Raw genomic sequence first — 16,803 nt, forward strand, 5'->3', positions numbered from 1 at the left:
AAAAAAAAAAAAAAAAAGAAAAGAAAAGAAAGAAAAAGAAAATAAAAGAAAATTTAAAAAAGAAAGTATATTTTTCTCCATTATTGAGGCTTAGGAGACACTGGATGCTTGGGCGTAGGTCACCAAGGTACCGTGAAATGTGAAGTGTGTGTTAGCTGATGCAAGCTGTATAGTAAGATCATGTCCACTCAGGCCCTGAAAGTGTGAGTAATTTACACAATGCAGGGGGCCAAAGACCCATGGTTCCTGCCCCTGCTCCACAACTTCTGCCTTCCAGCCTGCACCTGTAATTTCATGGGGATTTCTCTGTGATCAGTTGACAGAGAAAGTGAAGACTCAAGCCTGATTTGCAGATGATTCTACACGATATGCAGGGCCGCCCAGAGGTCGAGAGCTTCAGTGCAATATGCAGGGCCGCCCAGAGGTCGAGAGCTTCAGCGCTTCTGCCCCTTTATGGGACATCCCTAAAAGACAGTAACGTCAGGGCGCAAGTGACCCTTTTCCTGAGGGCAGGGCCTGCGGCTGGGCCCCCTGAATGTCCTCTCACCTGTCACCACCAGCTCCAGGGGGTCACTGTGCCCTGACCGGCCTGTGGCACTTTGATAATAACAGCGATGCTTCTCTGCACTGTGCTCCGGCCTGTGTGAGATACGGGCCCTGGTCTTGTTCCCAGACCCCAGTGGTTTCCTTAATGTTCCATGACACTGAGCTTCCCTCTTTATCCAGCTGGTACTCTTGGGCCTCCAGGGTACCCTGACACCAGGTGGTCACAGGTCTCCTCCCGGTGATCACACAGTCTGGCTCAGCCCAGGTGGTGGGTTTAGGGAGGAGCCTTGAAATGAAATCACAGGTTGGGTGCCAAGATACTATGCATCCGTCAAATCCCAGCTGTCAGTCCCAAGACCCGCCCAGACATCCCCATCAGTCAGCTCAGAGATGCTGTTCTCCATCCCCAGGTGCCTGGGAGTGACCCGTTGTCCCCAGTGAGCAGGAGGGACCTGGGACAGATGGGGACAGACAGACTCACCTGCCTGCACGTGGGTCCTGGGGCTCAGACTCAGCCCTGGAAGAGAGTTCCCTGTGAGAGACTTGCCGCCTGAAGCCTGAGCAGGTCCTCCCCTCCCTGTGAGCATCCTGACCCCCAAGATTTCCTGATAGACCAGGGCTTACCAAGTCAGGGTAGGTCTGTGAGGGTGGGGTCATGGCTTCTCCTCCTACTGGCCCCAGCTGCCCAGATGGATGAAACCATGGTGTCCAGGAGGACAGACAGACACACTCAGAGGCTGGGTTCTCCCTGTCACGGGCTTGTCCCATCAGCAGCCCCACAGGAAGGGGAACTGCAGAAGCCTGGCCCTCATTTCCCCAGGGCTGAGGTGGGAGTGAGCCCCAGGTTCCCTGAACACATTTCAGACGGAAGGGGGCGCCCCCTGATCCTTGGCTACTGGCTGCAGGATCTGTCCTCATCTGATTGAGGGCTGGAATGCAGTAGAAAACGGGCCCAGGGTCTCCCTGAGTGAGCCTTTTCCAGGTGACGGTAACTGAGGGCTTCTCCTCCCCTCTCAGAGCCTCCACATGGGGTCTCCTTCACTCCTTCATCCTGTCTGTCAACACAGGGTTGTGGGGTCCTTACCATGGCCAGTCATCTCATCCACCATGGAGATGCTTCAGGGAAGATGCAGGTCCATGCTGCAGGGCAGACTCAGGTCAGCAGAGACACATCTGACATCTGGCTGTGTAGTTCAGTGGGCGCAATGGAGAAACACAGGAAATATGGGCGGAGAACATGACCTGTATCCAATGTTGCCAGTGTTCTCTACCAACCAGCACCCTCCATGGACTTTCCTTTTCTCTTAGTAGCAGCATCCATCTTCGTCTTCTTGGAAACAGACTTGTGATCCACTCCTGAGTCTTCAATGTCCTTTGTTATCTGAGAGGAACTCACCTGTTGGGATGGGGAGCTGATTTTTCCTTAATGATTGCTCATTATCTGCTGCCTATGTGACCCTGAGCCTTCATACTCCCTTCTCTGAGCCTCAGTTTCCTTGTGTGGAGCAAGTTGTTACACACCCCACTCATCAGAGGGGTCATGGGGGTCGGTGGTGACTGGGACTTCAAAGGAGCTCAGTGATGGTTAAGTCCCAGGACTGAGTAAGACGTAGGGTTGTAATTTGAGAAAATCAGGGTGTTGGACAATTGATGCTCCCACTCAAGGATCCTCATCTACCCTGAGCACTAAGAAATGGTACATTTAATATTGCTGAATACACAGATTATCACAGACAGGAGTAGAAAGAGAGAGATGAAGATTTTCAAGGTAGAGAAAGATCTGCATTCAGAGTACACAGACCAAAGTTGAGTCACCACTGTAGTCTGGGACCACCGAGGAGTCACTGAGGAGGAGATTCCCACCTCTGTGCTGGACAGCAGAGGAACCACAAGGGCCCCCCACACAGGGAAGGTGCCCAGGACTCCAGGTAAAGAAAACATGGGCAGAAAACATGACTCTTCCTGGTCAGATTGAGGGTTTCATCTACAAACAAGTCCCTTCCACAGACTTCCCGTTTTCTCTTAGTAGCAGCATTTACCAAGTAAAGATGGGAGGCTGTGGCTCCCCATCCTCCATGCTTGAAATGGGCTCCATCGTGTCTCTGCTCCTTAACCAGGGCCCAGGATCAACCCTGAGCCACCTCCCCAATATCCCCAATACACAGATTCTCTCCAGTATTGTGACATTTGGGTATCTGTCACACATGTGAACCTGAGAGTCACATTGAACCCTTTCTTTCTCTTTCTTTCTTTCTTTCTTTCTTTCTTTCTTTCTTTCTTTCTTTCTTTCTCTTTCTTTCTTTCTTTCCTTTCTTTCTTTCTCTTTCTTTTCCTTCTTTCTTTCTTTCCTTCTTTCTTTCTTTCTCTCCTCCCTTCCTCCCTTTCTCTCCTTCCTTCCTTTCCTTCCTTTCCTTCCTTTCCTTCCCTCCGTTCCCTCCCTCCCTCCCTCCCTCCCTTCCTTCCTTCCTTTCTTCCTTCCTTCCTCCCTCCCTTCCTTCTTTCCATTTTTTTTTTGACAGAGTCTCCCTCTGTTGCCCAGGCTGGAGTACAGTGGCACAATCTCGGCTCACTGCAACCTTCATCTCCTGGGTTCAAATGAGTTCTTCTGCCTCAGGTCTCCTGAGTAGTTGGAGATTACAGACAGTGCCACCAACCAGCTAATTTTTTGTATTTTTTAGTAGAGACGGGGTTTCTCACGTTGGTCAGGCCGTAGTTTGGAACTCCTGACCTCAGGTGATCCCACCCGCCTTGGCCTCCCAAAGTGCTGGGATTACAAGGCGTGAGCCACTGCAACCCAGCCCATGTTGGACCCTTTCTTTATCAGGCCACAATTCTGACCAGGATGCTAGGTTTGGAAGAATTTAGAGTGGCCTGATCCATTCTGCTTTAAGAGAGCCCTTTAATAAAATTTTCAGTTCAGCCAATGTGTTTCTCAGCGTTATATACTCTGTTTAAATTCTTGAAATAATTTCAATTTCTTTTGCCAATTATCTGATACATTTCTAAATTGGTTTTTATTTGTGTATGGAGTTTGCCTAGTTTTTTGTTGTTGTTGTTTGTTTGTTTGTTTGTTGTTTTTTTTGCGTAACTGTTATTTTGAATTCTTCATCCAAGAGCTCACACAGCACCATCTTTTTAGGCTCAGTTCCTAGCTCCTCACTTTGTCCAGTTGAGGTGGTCATAATTCCCTGTTTGTTCTTGTTTCTTTTGGGCGTTTGTCCATGGTCTTTCAATGAAGGGCTGGTTTTTGTGTGTGTGTATTTTTTTTTTTAGACAGAGTCTTGCTCTGTCACCCGAGCTGGAGTGCAGTGGCACAATCTCGGCTCACTGCAACCTCTGCCTCCCAGGTTCGAGCAATTCTCTGGCTTCAGCCTCCCGAGTAGCTGGGACTACAGGCACATGCCACTGCACCCGGCTACTTTCTTTTGTATTTTAGTAGAGATGGTGTTTCACCATGTTACCCAGGCTGGTCTTGAACTCCTGAGCTCAGGCAATCTGCCTGTCTTGGCCTCCCAAAGTGCTAGGATTACAGGCATGAGCAACCGCGCCTGGTCGAAGGACTAGTTTTTAATTCCAGTTCTGGCTGTCTGGTTGGTTTTGGTTTTCCTCATGTATGTTTGCTGAGAGGATCTATGTAGTTGCCTGTGATGCCCCTTAATCCAAAATTGCCACCTCACTTTCATCAATAGATGGTATCTTAGGCCATCTTTATATAAAAGTAACTTTTTTTCACTTTTTGGAAAACATTTTATTTACCAAAATATATTTGAGAAAAATAATGTTGATTATACTAGCGGATAAAGAAATTGTTTTTCATGTGTGTGTGTGTGTGTATATATATATATATACACACACACAGTATACGTATATATACACACACAGTATATATACACTGTATATATATACACATACACTGTGTGTATATTTGCACTATACACACACACACACACATACACACACACACTGTGGAATACTACTCAGCCATAAGAGGGAACAAAATAATGGCATTCACAGTGACCTGGATGAAATTGGAGACTATTATACTAAGTGAAGTAATTCAGGAATGAAAAACCAAATATTGCATCTTCTCACTCTTAAGTGGGAGCTACGCTATGAGGATGCAAAGGCATAAGAATGATACAATGGATTTTGGGGACACGGGGGAAAGGGAGGGAGGAGGTGAGGACAAAAGACCACACACTGGGTACAGTGTACACTGCTAGGGTGATGGGTGCACCAAAATCTCAGAAATCACCACTGAAGAACTTACGCATGTAACCAAACACCATGTTCCCCAAAAACCTATGGAAATAAGAAAGAAAATAAAAGAAAAATGCTGGTGGTTATAAGCTGTGCAAACCTGTGTCTTACCTTGTTCATTCCACCAGCATAAAATGCAGCAACACATGTGTCGTGTTGGCCCTGGACACATCTGCTTGAGACTCAATGTTCAAGAATGTTATTAGGTGAGGACCACATAGGCATCATGAGCGGCTGCAGAGACACCAGAAGAAACTCGGTGCTCACTGTGAATTACACTGTTTACAGAAACAGCCTAGCGAAGACATAACAGCAGATTTCAGACCCACAGGCACACAATCTCGTGTTGTCTCTTAGTAACACAGGGGACATTCTAGAAGGCAAGTTCCTAGATGCCAACCATGAACCAGGCTCACAAGCAAGTCCTTCTAAAGTTAGCAACCTCATGGCTGTTAGGTTAACTTCTTCTTGCAAACCCGGCATCTAAAAGAAATGGTAGTCATCCGCCGGGCGCGGTGGCTCAAGCCTGTAATCCCAGCACTTTGGGAGGCCGAGACGGGCGGATCACAGGGTCAGGAGATCGAGACCATCCTGGCTCACACGGTGAAACCCCGTCTCTACTAAAGATACAAAAAACTAGCCGGGCGAGGTGGCGGCGCCTGTAGTCCCAGCTACTCGGGAGGCGGAGGCAGGAGAATGGCGGGAACCCGGGAGGCGGAGCTTGCAGTGAGCTGAGATCCGGCCACCGCACTCCAGCCTGGGTGACAGAGCCAGACTCCGTCTCAAAAAAAAAAAAGAAAGAAATGGTAGTCATCTTCAGTCCTTCAGCACGGTGGTCACACAGAACATGCCTCCAGCTCTCCCAGATTCTCCTAGGGCCAGCACAGCTTTTCTGATGCAGATTTTTCAAAGTTCTCCAAACTGAAGAGTAAATCCAAAATCATCTGACTTTCCATGTTGGCAGCCTTTGGGGGCCTTCTCTGGCTGTGCTGAGCGTGAAAGATCATCCCCTAGAGACCACCAGGGTCAAGCCAGCGTGGTCATCGGAATGAGATTCTCCATTACATAGTCTGGAGGGGCATGGTCAGTAGACAGGACAGGGCGTTCACTGGGGGCCAAACAGGCTGCACTCACGTTGGGAGCCTGGATGGGTGTTTACACATTCACACTCCTGAAAGGAAAGTCGTAGTTACTCCTGACTCTGAAACTATACTTGGTGGATGCTGGTTGAGAGGATCAAGCACTCCTAGGAATAAGAACATGGGAGGATTAGAGCAGCTGAGGCCGTTCTACTCCTGCTCCCATGTCTTGGTTCCTTCATAACAACTCTCTTCCCTTCTTTTTCTTTTTCTTTTCTTCTTCTTCTTCTTCTTTTTTTTTTTTTTTGAGATGGAGTCTTGCTCTGTCACCCAGCCTGGAGTGCAGTGGCACAATCTCGGCTCACTGCAACCTCTGCCTCCCAAGTTCAAGCAATTCTCCTGTCTCAGCCTCCAGAGTAGCTGGGACTACAGGCACGTGCCACCATGCCCGACTAATTTTTGCATTTTTAGTAGAGTTGGGGCTTCACCTTGTTGGTCAGGCTGGTCTTGAACTCCTGACCTCAGGTGATCCACCCACCTTGGCCTCCCAAAGTGCTGGGGCCACCACACCCAGACCTCTCTTGCTTTCACATGGGAGAATTGTGTAACAGTCCTTGCTAACCTCAACTTCCACCTCAGACGGAGTACTGTATGATTTCCTTCCTCAAATTTGTTCCAGTTCTTGGGCCTCATTGAGGTCACCACCAACCTCTCAGTTTGGGGGATAGTAAGAGTTTAGTTTTGTAACCACAACTCAGTGACAGAAAAAAGGATTTCAAAGACACAGCAATGCTTAACTATGCTCCTTTCTCATCTCAAATTTCTTCCCAAATTACCTAAACCCACGCTTAACCCCTTAAGGTAAATACCTCTCGTAACTCTTCACCTGTCCATACAGAATTCAGAGGCGGGTATGTGTGACTCTAGGTTGTACCAGAGTCCAGCATACAACAGAGCTAAAGGCTATCACTGCCTTTTCTATTTATCTGCCTCATCCAATTATCTCTGTGGTCCAGTGCAGCTTAATACTACTAATAATAAAAGTAATAATCACTGACTCACTTTTAATGATTGGGTCCACCCATCTGTCCTGTTTTGCAATGAATGACTATAGCATCCAAACCTTTTTTTTTTTTTGAGACAGAGTTTTGCTCTTGTTGCCCAGGCTGGAGTGCAATGGTGCGATCTTGGCTCACCGCAACCTTTGCCTCCCAGATTCAAGTGATTCTCCTCCCTCAGTCTCCTGAGTAGCTGGGATTACAGACATGCACAGCTATGCCTGTCTAATTTTGTATTTTTAGTAGAGACAGGGTTTCTCCATGTTGGTCAGGCTGGTCCCGAACTCCTGACCTCAGATGATCTGCCCACCTCGGCCTCCCAAAGTGCTGGATTACAGGTGTGAGCCACCATGCCAGGCCGCATCCAAGCCTCTTTTTCAGGAGCAAGAAATACTACAGTGAACAAAATCTCCCATTGTTAATTCAATGTATAAACTCATGAGAGAAAAGCAAAAAATTTTTAAGGAGATAAATTAGAAAAAAAAAAATGTGCAGACGGATACATGGACAAAAAATTAAGCTATCTAGACATCTCAAATGTGTGTTAACCTAATACAAGGACTATTAGAGAATACAGGTGAGCAAGAATCACTTAACCCACTTTGTCATGGAAAATGTCTTTGAGGATGTGACAGGTTTGGTAAGAACCAAACAATGAGAAGGTGGTCATTATATGAAGATCCAGAAAAATAATATTATTCAATATAGGATCAGCTGATTGAAGTATTTTGTGAACCGATATGCAGAAAGTTTCCTAGTGTGGACAACACTTATTTAATTATGAGGAAATTTAATAAGTGCTATGAAGTAACATAGGTCTGTATTTACAGACGTGCAATAAATTGTTAAGTAAAAATCAATGAAGAAATAAAATGAGAAAAAACCTATCTACAATAAAACCATGAATCTCAAATCATTGGATGGAGAGAAATATACATATGCAGAATACTCTCTGAGAAGAACTAGAATAAGGAGATACGTGGCTGGGTGCAGTGGCTCACACCTGTAATCCCAGCACTTTGTGAGGTCGAGGTGGGTGGATCACTTGAGGTCAGGAGTTCGAGACCAGCCTGACCAACATGGTGAAACCCCATCTCTACTAAAAATACAAAATTAGCCGGAAATGGTGGTGCATGCCTGTAGTCCCAGCTACTCGAGAGGCTTAGGCAGAAGAATCGCTTGAGCCCAGGAGGTAGAGGTTGCAGTGAGCTGAGATCGCGCCATTGTACAGGAAGTTTCAAACCCAGGAGAGATTATCTTTCAAGTACTCAGTGTTGTGGTTTCCCCTGCCAGGGTGACAACCTGATGATTATGGAAATCTAATTTAAAAAACTGCTATCTTGCTTTTATTCCTACCTCCACACGATGAAAACAGTTACTGGTGGAGACAAAATACGTCCAGAGTAGACAGAGGTCACAGAAAAAGTTAATTCTGACACGTTCTTTCCCAGGAAGTTACTGGTACAGAAGTTTAGAACGGAGAGACCTTTTGGAAACAAGGATGGCATTTTGCCTTTGATGGATGGAAGAGTACCATCCCGGATCTAGATAGAGTTTGCTAAAGGCATCTATCTTAGAGTGGCTGAGCCATCTCCACTTCAAGCTATCACTCTCTGTGAATTACCCACACACTTGCCCTTCAGAATAAGAGGGACCTTTTAGTCTGCTCTTCCGGTTGTGGACCTGATTCCACAGGTGCCCGGGGCATCTTTGCAATCCCTAGGAATCAGCACCATGGACAGGAACAAGGACTAGGGTCCACTCCTCTCTCCACTTCAGCTGGACCTCTCCTTCCTTCCTTCCTTCCTTCCTTCCTTCCTTCCTTCCTTCCTTCCTTCCTTCCTTCCTTCCTTCTTTCCTTCTTTTTCTTCCTCTTTCGTTACGTCTTTTTCTCTCTCCCCTTCCTTCCTTTCTTCTTTCTTTTCTTTTTTCTTTTCTTTCTTTCTTTCTTTCTTTCTTTCTTTCTTTCTTTCTTTCTTTCTTTCTTTCTTTTTCTTTCTTCCTTCCTTTTCTTCCTCTTTCGTTACTTCTTTTCTCTCTCCCCTTCCTTCCTTTCTTCTTTCTTTTCTTTTCTTTCTTTCTTTTTCTTCCTCTTTCGTTACTTCTCTCTTTTCCTCTCTCCCTGTCCTTCCTTCTTTCCCTTCCTTCCTTCCTTTCTCAGTTTCTTTCTTCTTTCTTTCCTTCTTTCTTTCTCTTCCTCTTTCATTATTTCTCTTTTTCACTCTTTCTCCCCTTCTTTCCCTTCCTTCCTTTCTTTCTTTCCCTTCGTTCCTTTCTTTCTCTCTTTCTTTCTTTCTCTTTTGTTCTCTCTTTTCCTTTCTTTTTCTTTCTTTCTTTTTCTCTCTTTCTCCCCTTCCTTCCTTCTTTCCCTTTCTCTCTCTCTCTCTCTCTCTCTCCTTCCTTCCTACCCTTCTTCCTTCTTGCCAACTTTTATTTCAGATACAGGGGGTACACATACAAATTTCTTACATGGGAATATTGCTTGATGCTGAGATTTGGAGTACAGATCACATCACCCAGTTAGTGAGCATAGTACCCAATAAGTAGTTTTCTAACCCTCCTACACCCTCTAGTAGTCCACAGTGTCTATTGTTCCTATCTTTACGCTCATCTTTTTCTTTACACATTTCATCTCATATGCCTAATTTTTGTATTTTTAGTAGAAACGGGGTTTCACCATGTTGGCCAGGATGGTCCTGATCTCTTGACCTCATGATCCGCCCTCCTCAGCCTTCCAAAGTGCTGGGAGTACAGGCGGGAGCCACCGCTCTCAGCCCAAAAATATTTAACATTGATAAATATATGTTGTCAGGATTTTAACATATTTTCCCTGAAGAAATGGTTGAAGCTACCTTAGGACAGAAACTATAGGAGATGAACTCAGAACCCCTTATTGTTCAAAAGAGCAAAGGAGTCACCAAGTACCCTCAGACTCATGTGACCAGAAGAAAAAGGGTTCCAATGGAGGATTCTTATTGGCAAAGTATGGGACATTTATAGCATCAAATAATATTTGTAATGGATAAAAAATGAATAGATACAAACTCTATGTGTTTAATACCACTATAAACAAAATAAAACACACAACACTTCACATTTGGGATATGGTAAAGAACCAAATCACTACATTGCAAAGTTGCAAATGGAGGCAAGACCCAAGCGCTCTCTTTTCTCTATGAAGTACTTCACAGGAAACATTCTTTTTCTCTGTAGAATTTTCCACCTAATAATGTCAAAGAGTGGACATACTTCGGTAATCTGTGCATTGTGCATATAGGCAATAAAGACCAATGGCTGCCCCAACCCTGAGGTTGCAGGTCAACGCTAAATATAAAAACAGGTGGATCCACCTGAAGATACAGCCATAGGGGTAGAATTGCAAAATGGAGAATGCAAGACACAAGCAAATGAGTTACTGTGTCTCAGTTCCGACATTAAGAAAAAAAAAAAAATCAGCCAGGCACTGTGGCTTATGCCTGTAACCTCAGCACTTTGGGAGGCTGAAGTGGGTGGATCACCTGAGGTCGGGAGTTTGAGACCAACCTGACCAACATGGAGAAATCCCATCTCTACTCCAGCCTGGGCAACAAGAGTGAAACTCCATCTAAAAACAAACAAACAAACAAAGTCAAAAACCTGTGTTATGCTTTCAAATCCATATTGTTTTCAAAATCTTTAATTTTAACAAGAAACCTACAATTAAATCCCAAGGTAGAAGGAGTGGTATTATTAACATGGTGGAATAGACAAGCCTTGCCCTCAGACCCTCTAAGAGCATTCATTTTGACCCCCGTCCATGAACAGAAATATTTCTGTGAGAATTCAGAAGTCCAGTGCAGCATTTTCAGAACCAGATTAAGGAAAAAATAAAAAAATTAAAAAAAGGAGAAATGATTCTTGAAGAGCGTAGGAAGAAACGTTACCGTGTTTCTGCATTACCCCTCCTCCAAGGTGGCACAGCTCAGTGCCAAGCAAGCTCCCACAGCCTGCAATTCCTACCAGAGGGGTAAGTGGGAGCAGAGTGAGCACACAGCCTCCCAGCCTCAGGGAAAATTGCCCAAGAAGCCCAATCCACCCTGCACCCACCCAGATCACTCAGGAAATTGGTATGGCCGAATAGTCTAGCCATTCCAAAGGAGCTAGCACCAGGGAAAGATGAAAGACATCACAGTAACCAACACAGAGATCTCAAAAACTGCTGCAGAGCCTAATAACTGACTTGTGGGGCCCCTCAAGAGACCCAGGCATGAACCATGGGAGATGCCTCACCTGTGGCCCTCACAAGTGGCAAATGTGTTCCCCAGGAATCTGCATGTGCACCCAAGATGGCTCACATGAGCCTTCACAGACAGTGAGCACACACCTCTTCAAAGGGCAGTCCCAGATCCCTATAGACAGCACATGGATATCAGCAGCCAGGTAACCGGGTACAGGGAGAAGGCTGGGAAAATATCGCCAGACCAACACAAAATCACAGTTTTCCAGAGCTTATATACCTTCTAAGTTATATGTCTATGTGTTAAGTGTGCATTCACCTAAAGACATAAGTGGTTAACTTCTTCTTCTTTTTTTTTTTTTTTTTTTTTTTAAGATGGAGTCTTGCTCTGTCATCCAGGCTGGAGTGCAGTGGCCCGATCTTGGCTCACTGCAAGCTCCACCTCCTGGGTTCACGCCATTCTCCTGCCTCAGCCTCCCGAGTAGCTGGGACTACAAGTGCCCGCGACCGCACCCGGCTATTTTTTTGTATTTTTAGTTGAGATGGTGTTTCACCGTGTTAGCCAGGATGGTCTCGATCTCCTGACCTTGTGATCCGCCCACCTCAGCCTCCCAAAGTGCTGGGATTACAGGCACGAGCCACCATGCCCAGCCATAAGTGGCTAACTTATTTTAATCTATAACTAAGATCTGAGTCCTGAAGACTTTCCTCTGAAGCCTCAGTAAATTTACTTAATCTAAATGGGTCCAGGTGCTGGGGTGATTCCCTCTGCTTACGAGGAGGGACCACAGTGGAGAGGTGACCCAGATCCTCCCTCCTACCTGTCACTGCCAGGGGCAGGGGGTTACTTCATTTTTTCCAGACATTCCAGCTGTGATACACACAGGCGCACCACCCTGCAGTGTGTGAGCTCTTGTAAGCTATGCAGAGAGGCGCCTTGTTGCTGAAGTCCTGCAGGGCCTGTGTATCTGAGAATTGAGAGACCCTCACTTTATATAGATGGCAGGTGCCAGCCTGCAGAGACCTCTGACAACAGATGGTTGTAGGAAGCTCCATGATGATCAAGGAACTTGGGTCAGCCCAGGTGGAGGATCTGTGGAGCGTTTCTGGGAAGGAATTGGAGCTGGAGTTCCTACTCCCTCAATTTCCCCGGCTGTCACTCCAAGTCACTACCCAGCCTAGTCCTCATAACACCAGGTTCTCTGTGCACCCAGGCCCCCTGCAAAACTACTCTCATGGTTCCATTGGGTTGAACCAGGAAGTCTGGGGAGGATGCGCCTGCTTGTGCTGGTCCCATGGATCTTAACACAGCTCTGGAGGAGGGACCCTTATGAGAGCTCATCCTGACCCACACATAGAAGCTGCTCCAGGCCCTTTCTGGGCCCCTGAGAGCTGGCATCACAGATGGAGCTGAGCACATTCTCTCCTTCTCAAGGACTCAAGCCCCTGAGCCTCTGGGGTCTCCCAAGGGGCCATCAGCTGGAAGTGGGAAGGGAACTCTGTTGCAGGAAAGGTGAGTCCCCAAATCGGGGCTTAACCTGAGAGGGTTCTTGGCTTCACCCAGGATTCACATGTAAACCAATAGTGTGAAACAGGAATCTTTTTTTGAATAAGGCTGATCCTTGCAGAGAAGGGCTAACTCACAGTCAGTGTGCCCAAGTTCTACAACATTTGAGCTCTTGGCAACTGTATTTATACTCATGTAAACCTACCTTATATTATATGCAAATTAAGGAGCAAGTCAATGCAGATTGAGGGAAGAGTTATTTAGAACTTTCTAGGAAATGGGCAGTAGCTTCTGAGTCATTGCAATGAAAAGAGGTGGTAACTTTTGGGTCTTTGCCATGGCATTTGTAAACTGTCATGGTACTGGTGGGAATGTCTTATGCCAGTGAGCCATGAAGACAGCTAGGGATCTCTTTTGTCACCTTTTGCTGGTTCCTGCTGGTTTCTTCATTTCATCATGTCTGGATCAGATCCTGTTTTGGTTGGCAGGGTGACCAGAAAACAAGTACTGCTGGTCTTTCTACCTCAACTCCATTCCTCCTCTCTCCCCAAAGCTCCCAGAGACAGAGAAGGGCAGTGAGGGTCAAGATCTGGTGCTACCTTCCATGGCCCTCAAAGGTACAAATTATAAAGACCACAAAGCCCAGCAGGGCAGATGGACACACAGGTGTCACAAGCCCTAAGCGCTGTGTCACCCAGCATGGGTTCCTCATAAAGGGCGTCTTAGGAAGGGAAACAGCCTCCCCTGAAGGATGAGGCAGAGGAGACAGTAGGCTCCAGGGATCCTTCAGACAAGATCTGAGTCTCACCTGACTCCCCACATTCTGCCTGACCAGCCTGCCTCCACCTCCTGCCAAACCCACACCCAAGGAGTGACCTTGTCCCAGAACATGCAGCTGGAGAAGGCAGGAGAGAAGCCAGCTCAACTGCAACTGCAGCCTTAACTCTGCATTTCATCCAAGCTGTGTAACATGGGCCAAGTAACTTCCTTTTCCTAAGTTTCCACGAATGCAAAATATCTTCCTTCCTGCCGTCTGCCTGACAGTGCAATGTATTGAGCCATGACCGTGTGTCAGGAAGGTACTAGGATGTGAAGATCTATTGGTGTGATGGATAATTTTATGTCAACTTGATTGATTCACAGGGTGCCCAGGTATTTAGTTAAACACTATTCTGGGTGTGTCTTTGAGGGCATTTCTGGGTAAGAATTGAATCAGTGGGCTGAGTGAAGAAGTTTGTCGGGCCAGGCACCGTGGCTCACGCCTGTAATCCCAGCACTTTGGGAGGCCGAGGTGGGCAGATCACAAGGTCAGGAGATTGAGACCATCCTGGCCAACATGGTGAAACCCTGTCACTACTAAAATACAAAATTAGCCGGGCGTGGTGGCGGGGGCCTGTAGTCTCAGCTACTTGGGAGGCTGAGGCAGGAGAATCACTTGAACCCGGGAGGCGGAGCTTGCAGGAGCCGAATTGGCGCCACCGCACTCCAGCCTGGGCGACAGAGTAAGGCTCCATCTCAGAAAAAAAAAAAGAGTGAAGAGGCTCGAAGGCTATAGACAGGAGGTTAGGATGCCCTTCTGGATTTGTCTTTTCCTGGTGGGGATCTGACCTTCTCCCATGGATTTAGTTACTGGGTCAGGTGTGGAACTCTGAACTGGAGATGGAGGCTCAGTAAAGCACACAGGGAGTGTGGTAATGAGAATTGAAGAGGACTGTCCGACACGCTGTGGACCACAGTACACAGGCATGCGGAGATGTGGACCCAACGCTGCCATGTGAGATGTAGCCTCATGTCTCGGGCTGGGAAGAGAAGGGAATCCAACGAAGGGAAGTCAACATTAACAGAAGGGAAAGGCATCACATTTTTATGGTCCTCTACAGATCACCCCAGACCAGGGTCCCTGCACTCAAACATCCATTCCTCCCTCCAGAAATTGCCAGAGGCTGAAGCAGGAGAATCACTTGAAGCCGAGAGGCGGAGGTTGCAGTGAGCCCAGATTGCACCACTGCATTCCAGCCTGGCGACAGAGCGAGACTCCATCTCAAAAAAAAAAAAAAAAAAAAAAAAAAAAAAAAAGAAAAGAAAAGAAAAACAAACAAACAAACAAGAAATTGCCAGCAAACAGTCCAGATAGCATAGGCCTCAGATTGTCTTCTAGAACCTCCTGGGACCATCAGATTCTCTTCCAAGGCTCCAGCACCCAATGGTGCATTGTCCTCTCTTCTGTTCACCTCCCAGCTGCATCCTGGGGGCTTCTCTGGCTGTGCCAATCCTGAAATATCAGAATCCCAAGGACCACCAGGATCAAGCCAGCCATGCCCATGCGGATGAGATTCTCCACAGTGTAATCCTGGGGGTGTGAGGCTGGGGATGGAGGACAAAGAGGTCACAGAGGTCAGGGCAGATCAGTATCACCCAGGACCCCTAGATGTCCCCCCAGGGCACCCACATCGTCTTGACAGGACCTGACCCTCTGTGCCAGTTCCATGACTGAGAGCATCTCCTCACTCACCAGTCCCAGAGTCAGACTTGTTTTGTGACGGACTGAGGTTATCAGCTGCTCCTGAAAATCGAAACAGCGGAAGGGGAAGGAGAATTTCTTGAAGAGACCTGAGCTCAGCCTCTCCCCTGGGCTCTGCATTCTCCTAGTTCCCTATGCCTCTCAACATGACTTTTATGGAGTTCCTCAATAAACCCTCCCTCTGCTGGAGCAGGGTTCCCTCTAGTCTCCTCATTGAATTATTTCACCTTTCCTTTGCTTTTGCTCCTGAGTCATTTGGGAAAGAGTTTTCCTGCACCGTGAAAGATCAGGATCTGCAAGGAAAGTGTCCCCAGTACAGACGTCACTGAGCCCTGGGTGCTGTCTGTGCAGCCTGGGACACAGGAGCACATGAGCCAATTCTCCCGGAGATGAGAGTTTCACGGATCCACCAGCGGAGGACCCAGGCTCTGTGCATGAGGGGTTGGTCCTCAGGGGCTCCTGAATGTCAGAAACACAAACAGCTGCCTCCCCTTCATGCCACCTCAACCACCTCACCTGGTGTTTCATCATACAGTAAGTCTCTAGTTAGCTAATTATTCATGTAGTCAGTCATATATATGTATGTATATAAATGTGCATGGGTGTATGTGTGTGTATGTGTATGTGTGTGTGTGTGTATGTGTGTGTGTGTGTGTGTATATATATATCATTATCAGAGGCCATAAAACAATTTCTGCTTTTAGGGCTAGGCATGGTGGCTCACGCCTGTAATTCCAGCACTTTGGGAGGAGGGCAGGTCACGAGGCCAGGAGTTTGAGACCAGCCTGGCCAACGTGGTGAAACCCTGTCTCTACTAAAGATACAAAAAATTAGTTGGGCGTGGTGGTGCATGCCTGTAATCCCAGCTACTCGGGCATCTGAAACAGGAGAATCGCTTGAAACTGGGAGGCGGAGGTTGCAGTGAGCCCAGGTCTTGCCACTGCACTCCAGTTTGGGTGACAGGGCAAGATTCCGTCTCAAACAAACAAACAACACACAAAAAAAACAATTTCTGCTTGTATAAAGTGCGAATCTAGGTGAGAAGACCAATAACAAACATGTAAAACCCGTGATGTGAAATACATTAAGCATGTAGATATACATATAAAAAATATATGCAGATATACCTACACTTATATTCAGATGTAACTTATATAACCATACATAAATATGTATATATGTTAAACTTTAGATATTTATTTAAGATGCAATTACATGCATATTAATACTTGAAGTGACAAAAATTGATATGCAGTTTAGAAATAAAAAATAAATTTTCAATTTTCTTATAGTTAATATAAATTTTATCAGTAAATTTGGGGAGATCAGTTGAAAGATAATGGAAAGGGAAAAATGTCATAGCAAGCTAATATGCAATTAAATGAATATACTCAAACTAAAAGCTTTCTCATGTGTATATCTTACTTAGAAAGATAAATGAATCAGGCTGGGCATGGTGGCTCACACCTGTAATCCCAGCACTTTGGGAGGCCAAGGCGGGTGGATCACAAGGTCAGGAGATCGAGACCATCCTGGGTAACACGGTGAAACCCTGTCTCTACTGAAAATACAAAAAACTAGCCAGGCATGGTGGTGGGCGCCTGTAGTCCCAGCTA

The 16,803-nt window shown here is 46.4% G+C and overlaps 2 protein-coding genes across 4 annotated transcripts in view; both read right to left on the bottom strand.

Moving 5' to 3' along the window:
• LOC108521214 (leukocyte immunoglobulin-like receptor subfamily A member 3) overlaps positions 1 to 638 on the bottom strand; it is an 11,192-nt gene extending 10,554 nt beyond the window's left edge. The window contains exons 1-2 of the mRNA XM_017860911.1: positions 548 to 638; positions 285 to 464 (exon numbers count right to left, since the gene is read on the bottom strand). The gene's annotated coding sequence lies outside the window, so the exon portion shown is untranslated. The remainder of the gene's footprint in view (positions 1 to 284; positions 465 to 547) is intronic.
• Positions 639 to 14,503: 13,865 nt separating this feature from the next.
• Positions 14,504 to 16,803, bottom strand: part of LILRA5 (leukocyte immunoglobulin like receptor A5) — a 10,064-nt gene continuing 7,764 nt past the window's right edge. For all 3 annotated transcript variants that reach the window (XM_017860909.1, XM_017860910.1, XM_017860908.1), the window contains 2 exons: positions 15,179 to 15,229; positions 14,504 to 15,030 (listed from right to left, as the gene is read on the bottom strand). In XM_017860909.1, coding sequence (XP_017716398.1) covers positions 14,894 to 15,030; positions 15,179 to 15,229 — 188 coding nt within the window. In that variant the 3' untranslated portion in view covers positions 14,504 to 14,893. The remainder of the gene's footprint in view (positions 15,031 to 15,178; positions 15,230 to 16,803) is intronic.

This window comes from Rhinopithecus bieti, unplaced genomic scaffold (genome assembly GCF_001698545.2).
Source record: "Rhinopithecus bieti isolate Rb0 unplaced genomic scaffold, ASM169854v2 scaffold_56979, whole genome shotgun sequence".
Taxonomy (NCBI): Eukaryota; Metazoa; Chordata; class Mammalia; order Primates; family Cercopithecidae; genus Rhinopithecus; species Rhinopithecus bieti.